The sequence below is a fragment of the Neopelma chrysocephalum genome, unplaced genomic scaffold (genome assembly GCF_003984885.1).
Source record: "Neopelma chrysocephalum unplaced genomic scaffold, ASM398488v2 Primary Assembly neopelma1_142, whole genome shotgun sequence".
NCBI lineage: Eukaryota > Metazoa > Chordata > Aves > Passeriformes > Pipridae > Neopelma > Neopelma chrysocephalum.
The window spans coordinates 2,315,570-2,337,899 of record NW_020897804.1 but is presented as its reverse complement, the minus strand read 5'-3'; the positions used below and the strand labels follow the sequence as shown (position 1 = coordinate 2,337,899).

The 22,330-nt window shown below is 38.6% G+C and overlaps 1 protein-coding gene across 10 annotated transcripts in view; it reads right to left on the bottom strand.

The window, feature by feature from the left end:
• CTBP1 (C-terminal binding protein 1) overlaps positions 1–22,330 on the bottom strand; it is a 243,836-nt gene that overhangs the window by 28,255 nt on the left and 193,251 nt on the right. For 7 of the 10 annotated variants that reach the window (XM_027699938.1, XM_027699940.1, XM_027699937.1 and 4 more), the window contains one exon: positions 9,276–9,430. In XM_027699938.1, coding sequence (XP_027555739.1) covers positions 9,276–9,430 — 155 coding nt within the window. Of the gene's footprint in view, positions 1–9,275; positions 9,431–12,782; positions 13,000–14,535; positions 14,625–22,330 lie in introns of those variants that run through there. The other 3 variants (XM_027699944.1, XM_027699945.1, XM_027699943.1) reach the window with 3 other exon arrangements.

The window sequence follows — 22,330 nt, the reverse complement described above, 5'->3', positions numbered from 1 at the left end:
TTCTCATTCAATAGACTTTTAGGTCTGGTACATGTACAGATTCTGTCATCTGAATTATTTCTGCTCATATGAGCATTTCCTAGTGTACTGCAAGGTCAGCAACAATAATCAACGTCAACACACATACTTTTAAAAACACTATTGCAGCAAAACAGTCTTGCACTCAGAGGATTACAACTGTTGGAACTCAAGATCTGCAGCAGTAATGTTTGAAATTAAAATCTACAAAGAAAAAATTTTTAAAGAAATACCAAACTCCATAAAAATGAAAGAAAAGCACTTCTTACTGAATACTTCACAAAATTATTTATGCTATTTCGACATGTGTTTCTGGACTGGGAACCTCAGTTCTACGTCAGATAAAGGCCAGAATCCTTTGAGCAGAATTTGCATTTACTAGTTAGAGTAAGAACTGCAAAAAAAATTACAAATTACACATCCTTAAAGAACGCAGCTACAACATAATTCAAAGACCAGCTGTAGGCTCTGATCTTATGAAACGATTACACACACAGAGAACTCCTTGATTTTAATGTTACAGTTAAGTCCTTTGCAGATTACATCTATCAGTCCCCAATCAAAAAGACTGCATTCATCAGGATGTGCTACCTTATTACAGGGTTAATAAAAACCTAAAACAGTTTATTGGTTTTGCTTCTCCAGTGACACTACAGTTGGCATGGACCAAGCCAAAGGTCATGTCTGAGGCAGCCTGCACAAGAAAAAGTCTCTCTCAGAACCTGAATGCCCACCTAAAATGACCTTAGGTTATTTTTGGTCCAAACAGAGCCTAAAAAAAGTTGTTAAAAAATCTCCCAGTTTCAGTGATAGGGAAATTTCTTCAAACTCAGTTGCAGCACCTGTTACTTCAAGCCTCAAGGTCCTCGAGTTCTTCATGATATTCTGGTTGTCTCCAATGAGCCATGTCCTCTATTCTGTGTTGTATCACATATACTTTCCCCTGCCCCTCCAAGGTTGCTCTGGATGGCTGTGCTGCAACATCCTCTGTGTAGTTGTAAGATAAACAAAACCTGAAGAAGCTTAGAACTTTTGAGGACACCCCTAAGGCTCTTGTGACAGCCACACCCTCCTCTCCCAGACTGGAAAAGGCCAGTGGTGTGTTTTGTGGGTACAGAGCTGTCACTGCTTTAAGGACTGCATTTATCAGGGCTAAAAGACAGCTGAAGCAGCTCAGACATTTATGTTTTAAAATCAGAGTGTTTCATTGGGGAAGCAGCTTTTCACTTCATAATCATGCATATTTTATTAACTCAGCCAGTCAAGACCATCATTTGGACTCTAAGAGCACCAGTCTGGACCCATCACACCACATTTTTGGGACCGTCTAGGTTATGGCTTGGCACTTGGAGGAGACAGAAAAGTATTAGAAAGCTTGGGAATGTGCTCAATAAAGGAAAAATATTTCCTAGCTATGGCTTAATGCTGGCACTTTCCATTTCCACAGGCGGTTATTTACCCATCATATGGGATATGGAACAAACAGATGCAAATGACAAACCCTTTAGAATTTCTTTTTGGTGACTGAGTCTCTCCTATGATTATGGACTAGTTAGCAAGGAAATCCACTGCAGCAAATATAATACTCTGCAAGTGTGTATTGCATCACATTAATTTGATAATTTAATTATGTTACTGCTTTTTGCAACTGGCAAAAATGCTGAAAAGGCAGAAAATAATACCAGAAAATGTGAAGTTAGAAACAATCAGATTGGTGAATGTTAATAATGCCACTTAGAGACTAAAACAATAGTGAAAGTTTCCGTATTTTGGAATTATTTGCATAAATTGTATTTTCAGTCATTACATATATTAAATGCACACAAGGAATTTTGACAAGCTCGGCAATATATAAAAACAAAACTTGGCCTAAATCTGAATATAAAACACAAAACTTAAATCCAGCACAAATGTCAAGAGTTCCAGAAAATTAAATAATCTTTAGAAAAAATAACTGCATAGGGGCAATTTACTGATAATTTAACAGAAGTACTCCCAGTGGTGGATGGATGAGAGAAACAGGGAGTAGAGGGTTTTTTCATTCATTTTCTGTAACAAACGATGGAAAAAACTTTTACCAAGTTCTAGTACAATTTCATTACAAAGATATCGACTTGTGTCACTTTGAGTGAGATAACAATCCAGGCAAAAATTCCAGATCAGCCCAAGTATGCCAGACAACACTCTCATGATCACTCACAAGGAAATGCAGGGGGCAAAACCTGAGAGAGAACAAGCAGAGTCAGCTGTGCTCCTCCAACAGCCACTGCTGCTTTTATCACACTGCAACTGTGCTCTTTGGGAAGACAAGATCAGAGACAAAAGCTGAAACACAGGACATAAGTTACTTTTGTAATCAAATAATTACGTAGCTGATCTGCCCCATTTCTGTGCCTTCTGACTTCCTTCCAGGTAAAGCTACAGCTGGTTGAAAGCCCCTTCCAGAGTCTCTTCCACGAGGTGACAGCCTCTCCAATCTCAATGGCTTGGACAGGTCTTTCTGCTGTTCTTCAACCCCAAAATGACTACTCTGCTTTCACAACATGCCAGGTCCCCAAGGCTCTTAGGGAACAGATGACACTGCAGTAGGAGACATTTCTATTTCCAAGAATTTAACAAATCCTGAGTACTGATTACCAAAGGCTGAAATCCTTTTTAAACATCTTCCTATCTAATTTTTTCCACCTTCTTTCAGCACCAGACTGTTTTAGCCATCATGCAAAATATCACATGGTCACCACTGCAACACACATGCCTCATTATCTGGGGAAGAACTCTTAGTATCTTGTTTACTTTTACAAAAAAAGTAACATATTGTAACATGCTAAGAATCAAACAGCAAGGCCTCTTTCTTTGAGTATCTAAAAACATTTCTAGATTTGACTATGAGAGACTGATTTCAGAAGCTTGTGGATCAAACCTAGAGCACAGAAACTAACAGTACATAAAATGCCAAAGTACTTCAACACAGAGACAGAAAATATCTATAAATTACATATTGACTATGATAAGGTATCATAATTGTAAAAATCAACTTCCAGAAAGATCATCACTAGAAAGTGCTATATTTCATCTGGTTCTAGAAACTACAGGGTATTGCATTTCTTGGAGTTTGATGTGTCATCTCCCAAAAAAAAACCCCACGTTCCAGTGTCACCAACAGACTTGAGGTATTTTGCACATTTGGGTGGAAAAAAATGTACTTTACCAAAACTGAGTAGGTCTTGCCTTATTTAACTTGCAAAAAGCAGCTGCACATTGAATTTGTAACCAGTAGTCTGTCACGCAGGGAAGGCTGCAGAGACTTGTAGCTGCTCTCAAAGCCTCACTACAGCATTGCCAAGGGCCCATGTGAAACTAACAGCATTCAAAGTAAAAAGAAAAGCCAGTATGCTCCAGGGGTATTTAGGAGCTCTGCAGAACTCTGCTGGATTGTGCTGCTTTATACAAGTTCCTGCTTCTCTTTAGGAGACTCTCAGCTCCCTGTTAGGTTCCTATGATGCATGGTGCTGTCAGTAACCCACCCATTCCATGTGCACTTTATTCAGCCAGGATACTGCCTAGTGAGAAACCTAAATACTAATACTTAAGTTTGTACTGTACATAAATACAAGGATAAATATTTTACACAAACATAAAAGAAATTTACCTGCAGGCTCCTAAAAACACACTCTCTCTAAAAACCTATATATCCATACACTGCATAAACTACATATATACACACAAGACATGTATATATGATAGTGTATTTCTAGCCTTCTAAAAATAAATTATTAAGAGTATATACATACAAATACACATACAACTACAAAATAACCTGCAGAGCCTACAGCAAGCTTCCTTTTAAATACTATACTGAAGTCAGTCTTTCAAAGCCAGGATTTACTGACCATCACATGCAGTTTAATGACAGAAGTCAATTTGAGAATATAGACTCTGAAAACAATTTTACTAAATAAAAGGTTTTAATGAAAAATCTTTAACAGGACTTCTGTGTGTTAACTTGTGTATTAATAAGGGTGAATTGTGTTCCAATTCAGTTCAAGGCTATCAGACACTATGATGGGTTGAACATCTATGCCAAAGGATCACTATGTCGTGTCAGTCACTGATGACAACACATCATCCCACAGAAACCTCTGTCAAAAACCCTCTTAGTAAGCAACAGCAACATTCAAGCCTCAGTGACTCTGAGAAAAACCTGGTAATGGGAAATGAAAGTAAATGTTAGTTGATAACTGACTGTATTACTCAAATCTGCCTGAAAGGTTGATGTGTGCGGCCTGCTGGGGACAGCAGCACCTCCACTCTGCTTTTTAAAGGGTGTTAGTTCAGAGGAGACACTGGCACCCTGTCCCTTCCTGTGATGCTGCTCGTGACCTGTAGCACTGCCACTGCAAATTCCAAGAGATGGTGGCAGAAGGGCACTGAATGCCACCCCTGGTTTTGTACATATCCTTACTGTCATTGCTGCAGGGTAACTATTTTGTATAATGAGGTGTAACTTAGGGTTTCCTTCTGTTAATGTTTTCAAAGTCTTTCATAAGGAATCTGATCCAAGGCTCATTCAATAAATTTACAAGGCTTTGGATCCCCTCCGAGGTGACAATTTACTCCCAAGTATACATTACTGTTTAGAACAAGGCTGCTTCCTTTCAATCTGTGTTCTTTGAGAATTTAAATTTGATGGAAAACTAGAATGCTGCAACTGCATCATGAATATAAACAGCACTGATGGTGTAAACACAAGATTGCAGCTTTACTTCTAAACAAAGAATTGGAAGTTGAAAAAATTATCTCACTTAACCATTGCTGTAACAGGGACAAATCAAAGAGCTGAACAACACCATAATTCCCAATTTGTTTGTACCAGTTTCAAAACATCTGTTGCTTTTCGGCTCTTCTTTGAAATGGTCTTAGATAAAACTGTCATCAGTGGAACTGTTTCTACATTTAATTCCTACGTAAAAGTGTGATTGAAAAACTTCAAGTCCTTCACTGGTGAACAGGGAGTAGAGCTTTCAATTTTTTCTAACTTAAAACTAAAAATTTGGAAATGTAGTATCACATTGAAGATGACTTTATTTTGTATTCATAAAACAGGATCAAGGGATCTGACACATTCTACCTCAATCACTGCTAAGGCTGAGGCACAGGTTTACCAGACTGTTTTCCCACTTCCACCCAGGAAGACTATTCTCCTCAGTGTTCTGGTGAACTGGGTATCTGCTTGAAGCTGTAAATCCAGTCAAACACACACATTTTTTTTCTTCTACCTGATGTAGGAAATCACATAATTACAGAAAAAAAGACTGAGAAAATGTACTCAGCTTCAAACAAACTTGACTTCTTTCCAGGCTATATATTTTGCTTTAAAGACCATTTCTAATCAGTTGTGCTTCCTGTCTTTTCATCTGGGTTTGCAAGAATCATTATTTCCCCTCTGCTTGGTCGAGATGTCCATTACCAGCTCTTGCACAGTTTGTTTACATTCAGCCCTCTGGATCTACACAGCACTTCCATGTTACAGAACACACAGCAAAGGTCAGGAAGCCCAAAGAGCAAAGAACTTGATCTCAAAAAAAAATTCAGCAACACAAAGATCTCAAGGGTGTGCTTGAGTCTGTCTTGCCTTCAAAGGTACAGAAGTGGAAAGGAGCAGCAATATTGTAGAAATCAGGAGTGCTGGGGAGGATGCCAAGGAGGCAAGAAAAGCAGCAAACTGTGTGAATGGCACTGAAAGGAAAAGGAACTAGGAGAAAACGGGGACAGACAACAGAGCATGAGATAGAGAAAAAACAAAGTTGTCCTGGAACGAGGATGGAAGCAAGCTAAGTAGTTTTAAATATTTTTTTTGGATGAGCAACTGTGTTTTTGGCAGAACAAACCAAAACACCACATACACTTGGACACAGTGTTAGATGGTTACTGAGAAAACTTACTTACACATCATTAATTGTAAAATAAAAAACAGTTTAAGTGCAGTGAGTAACTTTTATCAACAGTAATGCAATCTCTAATAAGAAAGAAATTTGAACACTGAAATCTTAAAATGATTTTTACCCTAAATGACAGAAGTTTCCTGATAGGATGCAATGAACCCAGTTCCCAGTTATCCCATGATACAGTTTGGCAAACGTAATGCTCAACTTCACACAGTCATATGCAATATCTACAAAAAAACAGAACTTAGGGGTTAAGGGATAAACACATCTATTGCAGCCTTTAAGACTGGCTTGAAAACAAACTGCTTTTTCTAGGGAGAATGGGAAAACAACAAACCAACCAAAAAACCAATAAAACCTTAAGCATTACTAATTTCTGAAGAAGTGTAGTAAGTGTCCTCTAAGTACAGGGTTATTTCAAAACCTTGGATCACTCTTAGTAAATGTCAGTATTCACTTAAGCACTGGCAGCTTGATTTTCAAAAGGAAGGAAACATATCTTCACCATCCAAGTTGCCTTCCAATGCAGCAGAACAGGGAATGAATGCTTTGACCTGAGATGAAACAGAGTTCTAATACATTTTATTATTTACCTGTGACTTTAAACCAGTTACTTAATTTCCATACTTTAATCTCCTCAGCCATAAAAAGTGATGGAAAAACGAACTCTTGACATAAGGGAGCTGCTACAGAACTGCAATTTGGGCATTACCCAGTTTGGAGGAAAACTTTCTTTACTCAGCACACGTAATAAGGTATAACAGTATTTGGTAACATCCTGCTTTTGTCTTTGCATACAAATGGTATTCAAATCCTCATTTCTCCTCCTTCTTTCTGTATGTGTGAAAATCTCTCAGCCTCCTTGCTCCTCTACGAAAAAAGTATCTAGCTTGTGCTTTGCTGTCTCACAAACTGCTACAAATCCCCTTTTCACTATTTCCTCAATATACCAAAAAGACAGTATTTTAAACCAATCCCGTCACTGAAACCTTCCCATGACTAGTAGAAATACCTTCTCCAGGTTCTAAAATGTTCATTCCTCAAATGCCAAGACCTCACACCCTGGTGATCAAGGTTCCACAACTCCACAAGCTGAGTTTATACCGGTTCTTACCCTCTGAGCCATCCTTTGCAGTCTTTCACTCCTTTCCTCCCCAAGTGATTCTCAGTTCATGTCTTTCCCCCTCCCCCATTACATTAATCTACAGTCACCCATCTAGGAGTATCAAACAATGTCAATCACCTCTTTCAAACCCCATCCTAAACCTCCCAGTCTCTGGCCTGCCTCTTGCAACTTCAGACTAAGTGTATCTGTATCTGCTACCCTATGGATTCAGTAGCTCTTCTTGAAGACATGAAATATGAAATAAAAAATAAATTTCACCTTCTGCTTTCAGCAAGCTCTTGTCAACACTAAACCTTCTCCTGATTTTCAGTCATCTCGTCTTTCACAATGGGGAACAGCCTTTTGCAAATTAACATCCATTATCAAAATCTGTATTTTAATTAACAGGACAGCATCATTTAGCAGGGCCAGGAATTTGCATTCATAAATACACAAACATTTTACATACTGCTTTAAATATGCAACTTTTCATTTTAAAACTTTCTGTGAAAACAGTTTTATATTCAGTAAAGCACCGCTCCCAAATAAGGTATTATACAAACAGTACTAAAATACAGATATTTCTCTAATATAACTCTAAAGATAGTTGAAAAACAGCCATTTTTTACTGCAGATGAACAGTGAACACTTTTCAAACAGAAGTGAACAGTGCTCAACACTTCATAAAACTGATCTCTCAGTCTACGTTAAAGTAATACAACACTGTGATAATGAACTAAGGTTTGTGATTTTTGTTGCAGAAATTTACTACCTGGCAGAACAATGGCACTCTGAAAACCCAAATGTTTTAGGACTGCCTCATCCTCTAGAAAAATGAAAATCTTATTATGGCAATGTACTGATAATTGGAGAAAATATTGCTGATGCATTACTGAGCTCACTGAGAACAAACTTTTTTTGTACAATAAAAAGCAAAGGACGCGAGCTTCAGTATAATCCCCTCAAATAAAACACTCTTGTGAAGATCAGCAACAGATTACCTGTGTCACTCACCAGATATTAAAGTGCTTTTCCAAAGCTACAATTTGAGAGACACACACTGACTTCCATTCTCAGGATCTGAAAAGTTCATTTACTACACTGATAACAGAAGATCCCCAGTGTTTCCATGCCTGGCATTTATGGCACACAGGAATTCCCCAGTTTTGATGCACCAGAAGTGAATGATGTTGACTGCAGTAAGCAAAGCATAAAACTATACAGGTGGTGCAGCTGCCAATCTTACAGTGCTCACGTGAAGAGGAGACTGCTGTTATCTACTAATAAATGTGGAAGAGCATTTATATTACTTATTCTCCAAGTGTAATTCAGTCCTTCTAAATGAAATCCAGCTGTTTCATGTATTAAACTTCTGACAGTGGTGTGAGATAGGAAAACAGTAAAATGAAAGCAACTTTTCAACATGACTAAAAAGAAACATGCAGAAATAAGGCATTCCAGCACATTTTAATTCTTGATATATGATAAGAGGGAATTGAGAAAAAAAATCTTAGGTTGAATATTTCTCTCAATTAAAAAACTGAAATATAGTCTTTAACCCTATAAAATAAGCTTTATTTAATCTTTATAAAAATCTCTGCAGCTCCAATTGTGAATGAAGACTGAGAAGTTTTCACTTCCTTGCATGTGTTCTCAAGTTAGGTTCTCATTCACTGCATTTTCCACATAAATTTTGAGTTAGCATTTGTTTTGAAACTCTTCTGCAGTGACCATTCTCAGTGCACAAGGCTGCTTAACCCAACCTGCACAATATCTTGGCTAAACAAAGAAATTAGAATGTCCCCCACACAGACAATCCAATACTGAGATTTGTCTTTCCAGACAAAGGCTGAGTAACAGAAATGTTTCCAAGGAGCATTTCAAAATACCACGCAATAATATTTTTCCCAGAAGCAACTCTCTCTATGAAACTAATTCAGTGGGTAATCATACAGACAACATCCAGCCAAAGATGCACTACACAAAAGCAATACTTCAGCATACAGACATTTGAATCTTTGTTTCACCATCATATTTCATGACCTATTGGAAATGACCATCAACTCACTCACTGAGGTGATCAGCCAGTAACTAAAATGCAACAGCTGAACACGATGTCAGAGCTGGCACAACACTGGATCTGATCCGAAATCATTAAAATATTTCCATTTTTCCCAAACATCTCAATTACACCTCTGGAATGTTACCTTTTCGTGAATTTCTTGTGTGGACTGAGCATCACAAAATGCCACTGTGGCTACATCCTTCAGAATAGGCATTTCTACTGTACAATCCCTGCCATCCAGCAACGCTACCAAGGGGCGCGGGTGCATGGGCCCGTTCATGATCGGAGGTCGAATGCCTGCAAGGAAACACAGAACACTTGTTATTCAAGCCATGCAAATGCAATTAAAAATTAGGTTATAGCTACTCTGTTTATTCTGATGGCAGAAAAAGATTTCAAGGACTGAAGCTAATAAAACAGGAACGAGTTTACACTCAGCAGTCAACCAAACACGGAAGACGTAAGGAAAAAAATTCCATGGAGGTTCAGGAGGCTGAACAACGAAAGATGGATAAAACCACTAAGGGAATAGTATATTTGTTTTTTAAAGATACATCCTTACTGCACTATTAAGAAGTGTCTGTGCTATCTTATCCATGTTTTGATTGGATTCCACACCTTTGTGAGCTCTAGACAGAGTGAGAAATATCTTGTCCAGGCTTGCAAGAGTGTAGCTTATGGAATATCATGAGCAACTCAGTGAGGATTTGAGAGTTCAATTTACATATATAATGATGATTCTGCTGAGACTAAAATGTAACTGAAAAAAGCCTACAACAGCAAAATGTTGCATTTACTGAGGATCCAGTGTCCAAGTTTACAGGCTAATTACTGATCTATGTAGGTCTGCTTAGACTTAAAAAATTTTACAGAATAGTTCTATATAGCTTAGTCAAACACATCATACTTAATCCACTATTGAAAACTCTTATAAAACATGAACAAAAGGTCTCTCCCTAAACCAACATCATGCTTGGAACACTGTGGAGTGACAAAGAAATTCACATTAAGTATCTGGGGGCAGAAAAATCAGTCCGAACTGCAGACTTCATTTACATCCTCTTTACAGAGTTTTGAAATGAAAAGTAATCCTTAAGATAGTTAGAGAGCATCTTTTTAACAGTGTAGATGGGATAAACACACAACAGTACTCAGCAGAATAATATTAAACCGGGAATAATATTAAACCATTACATTTACACAAAAGTAGTTAAGCGTGGGTGGAAAAAAAAAAAAAAAGACTTCCTGAAGAGATAAGGAAAAACAAGACCAAAAGTACATGGTTTTTTTTTTCCTCTTTTAAAATAAGAAGTTTTAAACACTGCAAAGTGAAGCGGGCTAGATCTTTCTTATATGCAAATACCACCATATTTTTGTCGCAATGTGAATTTTAAAACATTGCATATTTCCTTGATAATCCAAGTCAGTCCAACACCAATGCAAATGACGGAAGTCCCCCGGTTAACTTCTACAAGCAGTCCCTGCATCTTAAGTCCCAGACTGGGTCAGAAAGCAAGCCCTGAAAGACTGGTATATGCATTTTAAGCAGATGGAAAATTATTAGAATCCCAGCTGTACAAGGCATCTCATGAAGAAAAACAGCTGCTGAGAAGAGATTTTCACAAGTCAACAGAAGCAGCCTATTACTCCCCCACTGGGACCAGGCTCAGGTCTGGGCTGAAGGAGACTCCTGCCCTCACAGTCCAGCCTCAACCCATAAACTCCATGTCCAGCCCTAACCAAGTTGGGATGATAGTCCAGCCCTACTACAATCTGGTATTTAAGTTCCTCAGGCATAAAAACTTTGTAAAGAAGACAAAATAAGAGTCACTACATTTGGCTCTTTCCTGTTCTAGTCACAGTGTCTCCCAACATCTGCTGATGCCGATGGACTGACCCTGCAGTGCTCTCACCATAGCACAGAGGCACTGAGATGTGAAAAGTACTCACCAGCAAAGTTTTCCATGAGTACAACACCCATGAAAACTATGCTCTGTTGTAAAAACACCCACTCCTAACCTCTACCGTGATAGACATGCTTAGAAATGCTTCTGGTACATGTATCCTTTCAGTAACATCCAGCCACCAAAATTAGATGGGAGCCTTTCAAATATAACATGAAAACTGCACATCCTTTTAACTTACTATCGATACCTGTTTGAACCAGAAATGGCCACATAAGCCTCATACAGTCATTTTTAGTATACAAACTAATACACATTAGTAATGCAGTACACATCAGGAACACAATATGAATATACAACAAAGCTACGTAGTTACCCAGAGAACAATTACTATCCTTTAATGGGAACTTAATTATAAAAATCCGCATTGAATTTACTTTAAAAAAACCCTAAGATAAAGCATGTTATAGATTTGCTCATGTTTCTTTCAAAGCAGTATATGTAATAGCATTACCTAAAATGCAATTAAGTGTTGAAACAAATGTAAAAATGACACTGCAAGTCCCATTCATTTTGCTTAAAGTAACTGTGCTCACTTAAGAGCTGAAATGTTATGGTCATTGTCTTGTCAGTACAGTAAAGTAAGAACTTCAATGACGAGTCTGAATGCTAGTTAAAATAAAAAAAATTCAGAACTTTTGATACTGAAGTCGTTGCAGATGAATGAGGAAAAATATGGCACAGAGCTACAAAAATATGGCATAGAGTTACAACTAAAGCACGTTCAGTCCAAACAGAAAAAAGATGAGATTAAAAACTCTCACTTCTAAGAAACACTTTTCTTACTAGAGCTATCTCAGAAATAAATACAACAGCACAAAAACCAGCTCTTTCAGACAATGATTTCTCTAAAACACACAAAGGTGTGGTCTGGTTTTCCCCTCACACCAGCGTATCTGAAGATTTCAGCCAAGTTACCTGTGTAACATCAGTGCTAAGGGGAATGCCAGACCGAGCCCTAAAGCACAGAAACAGAAGTCAAAATACAACTAGAAGGACAAACCCTCCCTGAGAGACTTTTTTTTAAGAGTCCCCAGAATTCAAATACACCCAGTGACCTTGACCACAATAACCCTACAAACCTTTGCTTGCCAAAATCCTTTCTGAACTTCAGCAGAGACTTCCTGTTGCACAATCCTTCTGCCTAAATATCCTGTCCCTGAATCGCAGGCAATAACACTTAAGTAAACTCACAGGAACTTCATCACAGGGGCAGCCACTATTTAAGGTTCACATTCGGAGAGACGCAGCTTCACTGTGAATAAGAACCTTCTGAACAAACCCCTTCCTCTTCCGCCACTTAGGTATGTTCTGCCCATCTCTTATCTAGAAATGTCATCCTGCACCATGCCTTTGGCTTTGTAGCAGACCCTCGGAGAGGCAGGAGGAAGCAATGTGTATTTAAGAGCAGTATTTTCCATGCCTGCATTTACAGTAAATCATGCAACTCTGTGCCAGAGAGAAATAACTGTAAAGCGGTCAAAAGTGACATTCAACACCACAAATGTGAAACTAATTTAAACAAATAATTTCACTTAGCAGGCTTATTTAAGGATATGGCATTGCATTTCACATTACACAGATAACAAAAATTATACCATCCACCCCCACATCCTATAATCTTTCATTATGGGAAAACAATCTCAATTTATCCTAACTCAAGACTTTCAGGAACCCCTACCAACCTGACATTTCTTAATCTGAGCTTGATTTCCAGGGTCATGAATTCGATTTCTCAATGCTTTACAATCTTCAGTATTCTGAGGCAAAATAGCAGCCTGTCATTCCATCCTCATTTCCATGTCTTTAATTTTTCTTGCAGCCTCCTGTAATCTTGAACCAAAGCTTTTAAACTTCTTATCCACTGCAACCTCTGTAGCCTGGATGGCGTTCAAATTTTTACTAAAAATTAAACACAAACAATACATTAAAACAACATTAAGGGTCTGACTCGTGCTCACAGAAGGCAGGAAACTCCAAGTTTAAAGCTTCTCACTGCATCTGTACCCTTCCCCCTTTGGCTGCTGGCTTTCCACCACACCTGCTGTGCTGCCACAGGCCATTAACATACCAGGGAAAGCAGCAGAGTGTTAAGGCACACAGGGCACCTTGCTCAGGACAGCAGGTGTATCGTACATACACGTACCTGAACAGTCGGCACCGCTCCTGCGGCCAAGGCTTTGCCTGGGTGAGCAGGGATCCAGGGATAGTGTGTGATATCCAACATCCCCCCCACCTGTGCTGGAGGGCCAAGTGCTCCAGTGAGTACCAGAGATGGAGTGAGAAGCCTTAACTCTGATCTTGCTGGTTTTGCTGGGTCTAAGTCAGGCCCTTAAGGTTATCTAAATGTATTTATGCAAAAAACCTGAAGTTTTCCCGACAGTTCTAATCCAGCTATTACTCTGGGGTTTCTGCCCACTCCTCCCCGACAATATGGAAATAATCTGGTGGTGAAGCTCTTGCCCCAGTAACAGCTACTGTGCCAGTGAGTGCTGGAATTTTTCTAAATTAATACCAGGTATGAGGTGCACAGACAGACAGAGGAGCTCTCCGTATGCAGCAGTTATTCACCATGTGAATAACTAACAGCAGAGTACCCTTGCACAGCTGCAGTCTGGACCAGCTCTCTTGGAAAGAAAAACCTATCAAAACCTCAGTCTAGTCCAGCTTTTATGAAAAAAAAAACAAAACAACAAAATTTGGAGATTGAAAAAATCAGTTTTCAGCTGCAGAACCCGAGAGGAGGAGGTCAGCCCTATGCGCAAGCACTTCAAGTGACTGTGGGTCCCACAAACAAGAGGATTAATCAACTCACTGTCCAGGTTTGCAGCCAAAACAAGAGAGGAAGGGCTGTGAGCTATCCTACATCTATACCTCTGGCACCATGAGGACTTACAAACGATCAGACCGACCTCAGAACAACATGTAGTTTTTTAAGATAGAGAGAAAAGGAGCTACCTAAGCAGGGTAGTGTCCTCACCGCTCCCAAATCCAACCTGTACCTCCCATTGCTCCTGAAGCAAAGGTGAATTATTTGTGCTACACTCCAAGGGGGATGAGACGAAGCCAATGTCATTAGGCATACTCACAACTGGAGGGTAAGAAAGCTCTCTAGGCTCTAACAGCCTGACATACTCTAGGCTGTTAAAATGTATTTTAAAGCTTTTGTAAAACAATCTTTCATGTTGCGAACTGACAGTAACTGCAGTGATCACTGCACAAATAACTGAAGCTGCCACCGCTTCCTGACATTGGAAAACATACCAAAATGCAACAAGCAAAGCTATTAGGATAAATGATGATTAACAATGTCATTTTCACATTTTTCTGCTGCTGATTAATGGAACATCATTAGGATCAGGAATGTCTCATATAAGGCATACATGTTAACTTAACTAAAGGACATTGTCAGGTTTGTAGGCCCAAAATTTGACCTACCTTTCATTTTCTTAAATCTGTTTGCAAAGTCCATGTAATTCTTTAAATGTGTTTTTCTTTTTTCAAAACAAATGCTTCAATTCTTTTTTCTGAAAAATACATCAATGCCAAAAAGGACAACACTTATCAGTAACCCTATAATGACAAACCAACAGGCACACGAAATGGAGGAGAGCAGCCTGGCAAAGGAGAGTTGTCACATCTCTGGGGATTCTTACAAGTGCAAAGATTTAATAAGCAGGAAAAATCCCTTGACAATGTCCTTTTCAAAGAATTTGTGTTACAAAACTTTCTTTATACACTGTAAAACGTCAAAGTGATTTACGTTTTTAACAAAATGCAAACTACTGAAAAATCTAATCAATATTTACAAAAACAAGAGCCAAAAAATGACAGGTTGGATGTTCAACTGATTTACAGTCTTGCACATGTAACATGAGACTAATCCCCTGTGGCATTTACCTTTACTTTATATTCTTACCTAGGTGTAAATTCAGTGAGAGCTGTCATTTATTTACCATAAACCCTCAAAAAAATTTGCATGTTTTTCAAAACTAAATGCTAATATTAATTCAAGTAAAGAACAAGTTGTCAAAACAAACAAAAAATATCCTCCTCATAACATGAACACAGAAGCTGTTATGAATTAGGTTTGCCAATATGCACTATTAAAATTCCTAGAAACATCATACTTCAAAAACATATTTTAAGGTTCCTGCCCTATCATGCATTTTTATACTTTGGACTTTGTTTTGAGAGATCACTGTTTTGTGCACCATGAACTCAAGTGACATTAAGATTCAAGGCAGGTCAAAACTCTAAGAGCAAAGAATTAGAAATAAATTTTAAAATACAACACAGGTACAAGGATCAGTAAAATGAATGCAAGGAAAAAAAGGGCACTTACCAGCCTTCAGTATTTTGATATTCAGCATATTTAGATGCTGAATATGCAACACAAAAATCTCCTGATTCCACCAGAATCTGAGCCAACATTTTTTGCTGCTGCCTTCAAGACAAGCAGGATGCAAACTCCCATGATTTGGGATGTGGGACTGGAGGGGAGCACAGGGGAGAATATTCTTAAATACAGAATGCCAACAAGGGGCATACACAGAAAAGTGACGGCCACCCTTGGACGACTGAATTACTTAGCAGATTAAATTTAATTTCCTTCTTTTCTCAACTCATTTAACGCTTCTAGGTTTCCTAAAATTTTTAGGAACCGGCTGCAAGGCTTAATAAAATTTATAGGAACAATCCCAAACTGATTTTCAAAGGAACAAGATCTGGATTTCACAGTATAAATGCAAGAGAAAACTGAGTATAAACTTCACTTGAAGCACATGTTCAGTCCCTGTGGAAGTCCCCAGGGCTCAGAGGTTAAGGCTGAGCACACTGAAACTTTACTGGAAGAGCAGAGCACACGAACACTGTTGGCGCCTATGCTTTTTATTTACCCAAACTCAGTAAAAACAAGTCATCTTCCTTCTTTTCTTTTCAATTTGCAAGAGACCAAGAAAAATACAAGTGGTTTCCTGTGCTATGTTGACCCACTGATGTGCAGAGCAGTCACACCCGGTTGTATCCTCCCGGTAACTGTGCAGGTTGAAACGCACCCAGCGCTCCACAGGACACTCACAGCTCACGCCCTCACACAAATGTAAAACCAACACCACTGGGTAATTACCACCCCGGCCCACAGACTTTAATGGCACTTGGATTTCTGCACACATCTCATCATTATTTCACTACCTGTGAGAAATGAAGCTGGGTACCCAAGCAATCACTACAGCAGAAAACACAAAGGCCTCAACACTGTGTTTGGAGACAATGCTCTTACTTGAGTTTCCCTTTTGGTACAATCAAAACACAGAATGACCCAATGATTTCTATTTAGAAAAATTCCACACTTCCCTGCTGTTACTGGAACCCGAATCACGGTTCCTCATTACTTTTCCACACTCACGCAGCAGGCAAACTTGCCATTCTTAGACATTATTCTGACAACCACGAGGATATGGGTTTCTGTTTTGTTTTTTAAATAGTGTTCCCTAACCAGTCTTTTTTAAACATCTAGTAATTTTGCTGTTATTTGTCCAACATCTGTCAGTGTCCATGCAAAATCCTAAGTGCCTGCCAGGGTACAATAAAACAAAAGGTCCCACAAGGCACATCTTGAAAGCCTGTGATCAGAAATAAAGGTCCAATAAGGGGAAACAAAATCATCTGGCAACATTTTCTATTACTACACATGTACTTCAAACTTCCACGAGAAAACTGGAAGTATTTCACATCTGTCAAAAAATTACTCAAATTACATATTTGGAGCATGCTGTAATGATATGCCTAATCTTAACTAATACTTTTCAAAATAAGATTGAAAACAATATGAATCACACCTATTTAATGTCAAATAAACAAGCAGTAACAGCATCATGAGCTGTGGTAAAATGTGTTAATTTTCTATCACCATTTACAAAGCAAAACAAATTACGATATTCAGTAACAACTATATCAAGCACCAAAACCAGAAAGTCTAAGTATCTGCAATAAAACATACACAAAAACCAATGTTGCAGAAGTGCTGCTTTCAAGTATCACATACATGAAAGCAAACTCCAGAGAAAAGCAAAACATTTTTAAGGACTGAGCTTTCCCTGGATACGCAGCATCTTAGTGCCTCTCCACAGTGAATATTACACCGTTTCAAATATTTTTAGCTTTATTAAGTAATAAGGAAGGGGGGGGGAGATAAATAAATGAGCAATGGTGGAGCTGCCCTAGCTGAGTTCACTCCTATCAATCCCAGCTTCAGAGAAAATTCTGGCTAAGGCTGCCAGCTTCTGTTACTTATTCCATGAGTTTTATGGTGACTGTGGAATGCCCCTGCCCACACACGCTGTGGCAAAAGCCACAAACTATTTGGTAACTTACAGGAATCGCTGCAGGGAAGCTGGGGACAGTCCCTACAAATAAAGAATCAACGAACTTGAGAATTCTGACCCTCAGCAACCACGTTTGCCATGACTATGGACATCAATTTCCCAGTTATTGATGGGGCAGCTTCTCCAAAATAAAGAACTGAAGGCATGAATCAAGTCTTCATCACAAATGTTCCCAGAGCTCACCATATGCTGGGTGTGTATCAGAATATGCCTCCACTTTCATCCTCTCCCAGGACAACCACGGAGAAGGCTGATGATGGCAACTGGGGGGTAAGCCACCCTAACACACTCCCAAACTCTAGTTTAAAATAAAACTGAGCTTATATTTCAGACCATAAATTTTATAGGTTGGTGGGTGTGACTTAAAAAAAAGGGGGGGGGGGCAGAAAATTCCTGCTGGTAGTAACTGGAAAAACAATCTGCTTCAACAATTGCACTAGGAGCAGAATGATTAACTCCCCGAGCCATTCCAGTAACAATACAGATCATGCCAAGACTTACTAAAACACTTTCCACGGAAGAAGCGGGACTGGAGATTTTCAGGACAACATTTAGAATAAATAACACAAGCCTAGAATGGGTTGGCAAAACAGGGCTGTGCTGCACATGAAGGGAAGTACATCAGTGGCCTGTCCCCTCGCTCCTTTAGCCATGGATTGAGCACAAAGCTTGGAAGCATTGCTTTCTCCCTTTAAATCAAGTTATCAGAACTGCCATCTTGGCTGTGATTTGGATAAAAGCTGAACAGCCACATAATGTTAATTTAAAATGCAACTCCCCTAAGGAATGACTCTTGATGTGCCTGTAAAATATGATGTATTTGAACTATGTAGGAAAAAAGAAGAAAACAGTAATTTGCTCCTCCAAAAACATTGCTCTTACAGCCAGTTATTTTGTTCCAGTAGGTTTGGGTTTTTTTGTTTGCTTTGTTTTAAACCACTGCCTGAGCTGCAAATATGCTTTGGGATAAAATACCACTTTTTAGCATTGTCAGTGCAACCACTTTCAGAGTATTAATTTCACATTATGTTTTAAAGACACTGACAAGTATTTATTACAACATAAAATTTCCGAATGTAGCCTGCACTAATGGCTACTCTCTCTCTCTGTGCTTCTTTTCTCATATTTGAGATGCTGTACAGGATTCTGTCTCCAAGAAAGAAACCCAATAACCTGAGCGGAGCCAACATCAAAGGCTTCCTTTATTCTGATCCTAAACACCAAAAGCAATTTCTCTAACAGCACACCTGTACTTTGACCCAAGAACGTTAAACTATTACCTGAGACACTCCTTATTTTCCTTATCAAAAAGTCTGAAGATAAGCAAGTGTGGGGCCTTGGATAATGAAATTAGTTTCACAAGATTTAATTTTTTTTTTTTTTTTTTTGAGGTCAGTAGAACACGCTCAAATGACCCTAAAAATAACAGTATGGAAATATTGTACACATTGAACACTGACATCTCCATTTTCTTCGTAACTCCTGAAACTTTTTTTTTTGTATTTTGGGAAAGCAGCAAATGTGATTCACCATCCTCTCAGCTGAACATCATGATGCTGTATGTGTCAGCAATCCTTACAGTGAAACAAAAACAACAAAAAACCTGTGATTCTTGTTTAGGGATGGGAAGAAGGGAGGAGAGCTGGAAACTTCCTTTACGACAGACAGCTAAAAAACTTTTTAAAAACCAGACAAATATATATATATATACATATATATAATCTAGACTTTCAAGATCAGCATAATTAAAACAGGTCAATTCAAGACAGCATTAAGGTTTCTCGTAAACGAGGATAATAAAATCCCTCAAGTTACACTTCATTATGTTCTTCTGAAAACCAAAGCAACTCTGACAAACACTGAACCTCTGCAATGGGGTCCTCAAAGCTCTTTTTTTTCTCTTCCTTTCTGGTTCCTCCCACAGCCACTGACCTCTGCTGTTCTCTGTCAATATTAAGAAAATGGATGATGATGATTACAAACTAGAGAACAGTGCTGTTGTAAAATGAGAGAATTTGAAGCATAATGAAATCAAAGTCCTGCACCTCCCATCCAAGGTCCTCTGCAGCTGAATCAAGCTTAAATAAACAGTTTTTTCTGAAAAGATATTCATTTTGAAGGTAAGCAAACAGGATGTATAAAAATGACAAGCTCACTGAGTATGGGCCAGTAACAACAGTTCAAGTGCCAAATAAAACAGGCAGTTTAAGGCAAAATTTATATTATCATGTTACATTTAATCATAATATAACCAAAGTGTATGATGTAAGTGAGCTGTTCTACTGAGCTTTTCTTCAAGTAGAGATTTGAGTTTCAATTACAAAGGCTCTGGTCCCAACATCACAGTCAGAGCTGTACTGAAAAACAGAGTTAAAATTGGGAGTCATTCCCATGACTTGATGAGAGAAGCAAAATATTTCTTCCCACACATACCACATGCTAAAGGGGTTTAGGGTAGGTTTTTGAACATTTTGAGATGCTTTCCACTGAACTAGTGAAAAGTCAGAAGTGTTTAAAAATGACCCATATTTGCATTTTTTTCACTAGGCTTTATAGTTTCTTTTAGTCTCTGCAGTTTAAGCATTTTCAACTTGAAAAGGATCTATTCACATGCATTAAAATGCTTTGCAGATAATTATAAATTTTTCAGGGCACAAATCACGTTCTATCTCTGTAAATTGCATAAAACATTTATCGGTGCTAAAAACATCCGTTGCAGGAAAATATTATAAAAGGAATTATTGAAGCCACTATTAAGAGTTACAGAACCTTAAAGCAAAAGGGGACCAGGGTACCCTTCACTCTTCACACAGATTTCTTGCCAGGTTATCTCTCTGACTGTGCATTCTTGGTGGGATCGAGTGCCGTTCTTTGGAAAATGAATTCACTACTCCATTTCCCCGTAAATTAAGGTAGGATGTTGTTTTGTAGTTTTATTCCAGCCTTTTCTGTGCATGTTTTAGCTTAAAAACATCAACTCGCTCCAGCTCCCGTGTCCTCCAATCTGCAGGCAGAGGCACTTGCAGAATCTGCCCACGGCACGTCTGTGCGTCACACAAATGCCATCTCCCCCTCTCCCAGTGACAGCCTTCAACTCGTGCAGCGCCACAGCTCGTGAAAAACGGACAGTTACAAAAAATTGAAACAAAATATAGACTGAAAACAGCCTGAGAAGCAATTACAATGCTCTGGTTTACGCTCGATTAGACGCTCGATTTTACTCGATTAGTAAAAAATTTCGAAATAAAGAAAGAAACCTCACTCCATGATTTTTCTACATTTTGTGAAACTACAAGCAGGAGGGATGTCAGTAGCAGGATAAACAGCAGCACACTGAAAGGCTGCAGGAGCAGTGTTTCTGAAAGAAGACAGGAAACACTCAAATTACCTGGAATTTTATCATTCTAAGATAATCAAACAATCACAGAGCACATGTAAAGCAAGCTCAAAGCATATCTTGAAACTCATTCTGTTGTTCAGAAAATTGACATGGCACAGAGAAAGACATTGGAAAATAAGTCTGATTCCTACCGCCTGTGATTTCTGAAAAACTGGGAGAGAATGACAGCTCAGTCCTTGCCCAGTGCAATACAACAGCTATCAGAGAACTCCCAGAAACCATTATGACTATTTTCCAGAACATCATGGGAGAACATGAAGCTCATCCCTTGCACTTGGGATTGAGACATGACAGAGTAACAGGTCTCCATAACACATTATTTTCCCTATTTTCTGAATGTAAGGCAAACCAAACCAGTGCAGGTGTATCACTGCAAAAGTAGAAAACTAAGTTACACTTCTGCTCCCTAACTTTGGTTACTGCCACTCTCTTTTGGCTTATTAGGTTCTTTGACAACACAACTGTTATTTCAGAGGAAACTGTAGCTCTTAAAATGTTTTCTTTAGATCAATCCTTTCATTCTTTCTGCCCCTCCTCAGTCAGGACTATCAATCCCAGTTACAAAAGGAAGAGGAAAAACAAGTGCTGAAAAGAACAAATGAAATCTAAAAAATAACTCTCTGTGGTGAAAATTGTACATCCACGAGTAGCCCAGATGAGGGTCATTTATTAGGTCTGCACTGAAAACCAGGTTAAAATAAAGTACATATAAACAGTGAATAAGCAGGTGTTGGTCAATGAGCTAAATGCTTTAAGAGGAAACTCCACCTGTGCTTTCTCATTTTTTCTGAAAAATAATTAATTAGCATTATTTCCTTATACAATCTACACCACACAATACATTGTGAAATGTGACCCTCGGGGGCTCAGATAAAACACTCAGAACTATATATTCCTTAAAGCACGTTCAATACGTCATATAAAGATAATTAAACTGTGATGTCAAAAATATTTAAAGGACAACAAAATTAGTAGCTTAATTCTCTGGGAGGTCTGACAACAACCCACAGCAGAGTATGGGAGAGCTTCCCATCATAAGGGAAGCCTTTGATTTCAGTGAGTAGTCTACCCAATCTGTGGAAAAATTAATTCAAGAAGGACACCAACCACATAAAACAATCTGGTTAAAGAATTAAAAATATGTAGAAAGAGGCTGTACTTGTTACTGGGTATTTCGTTCCAGAGAGAACATGAAAGAAGAGATCAATCTAAGCCAGAAAAGTGAAAATTCAGCATGGGGATTAAGTCAATTAATAGTGGGAGTTTTATCCTCAAGGTGGTTCTCACTGCTGCCCTTCCAGGACCAGGAATGCCATTAGGCACTTCAGGGAAGGCTGGGGAGGGAAGAAGTAGTTCAGTGCATCTTCTCTCCACTTACTCTGCAAGTACATCAAGAAGATGAAAGGGTGGGACCCATTTATTTTTCACTCTTCTCTGTCAACAGACC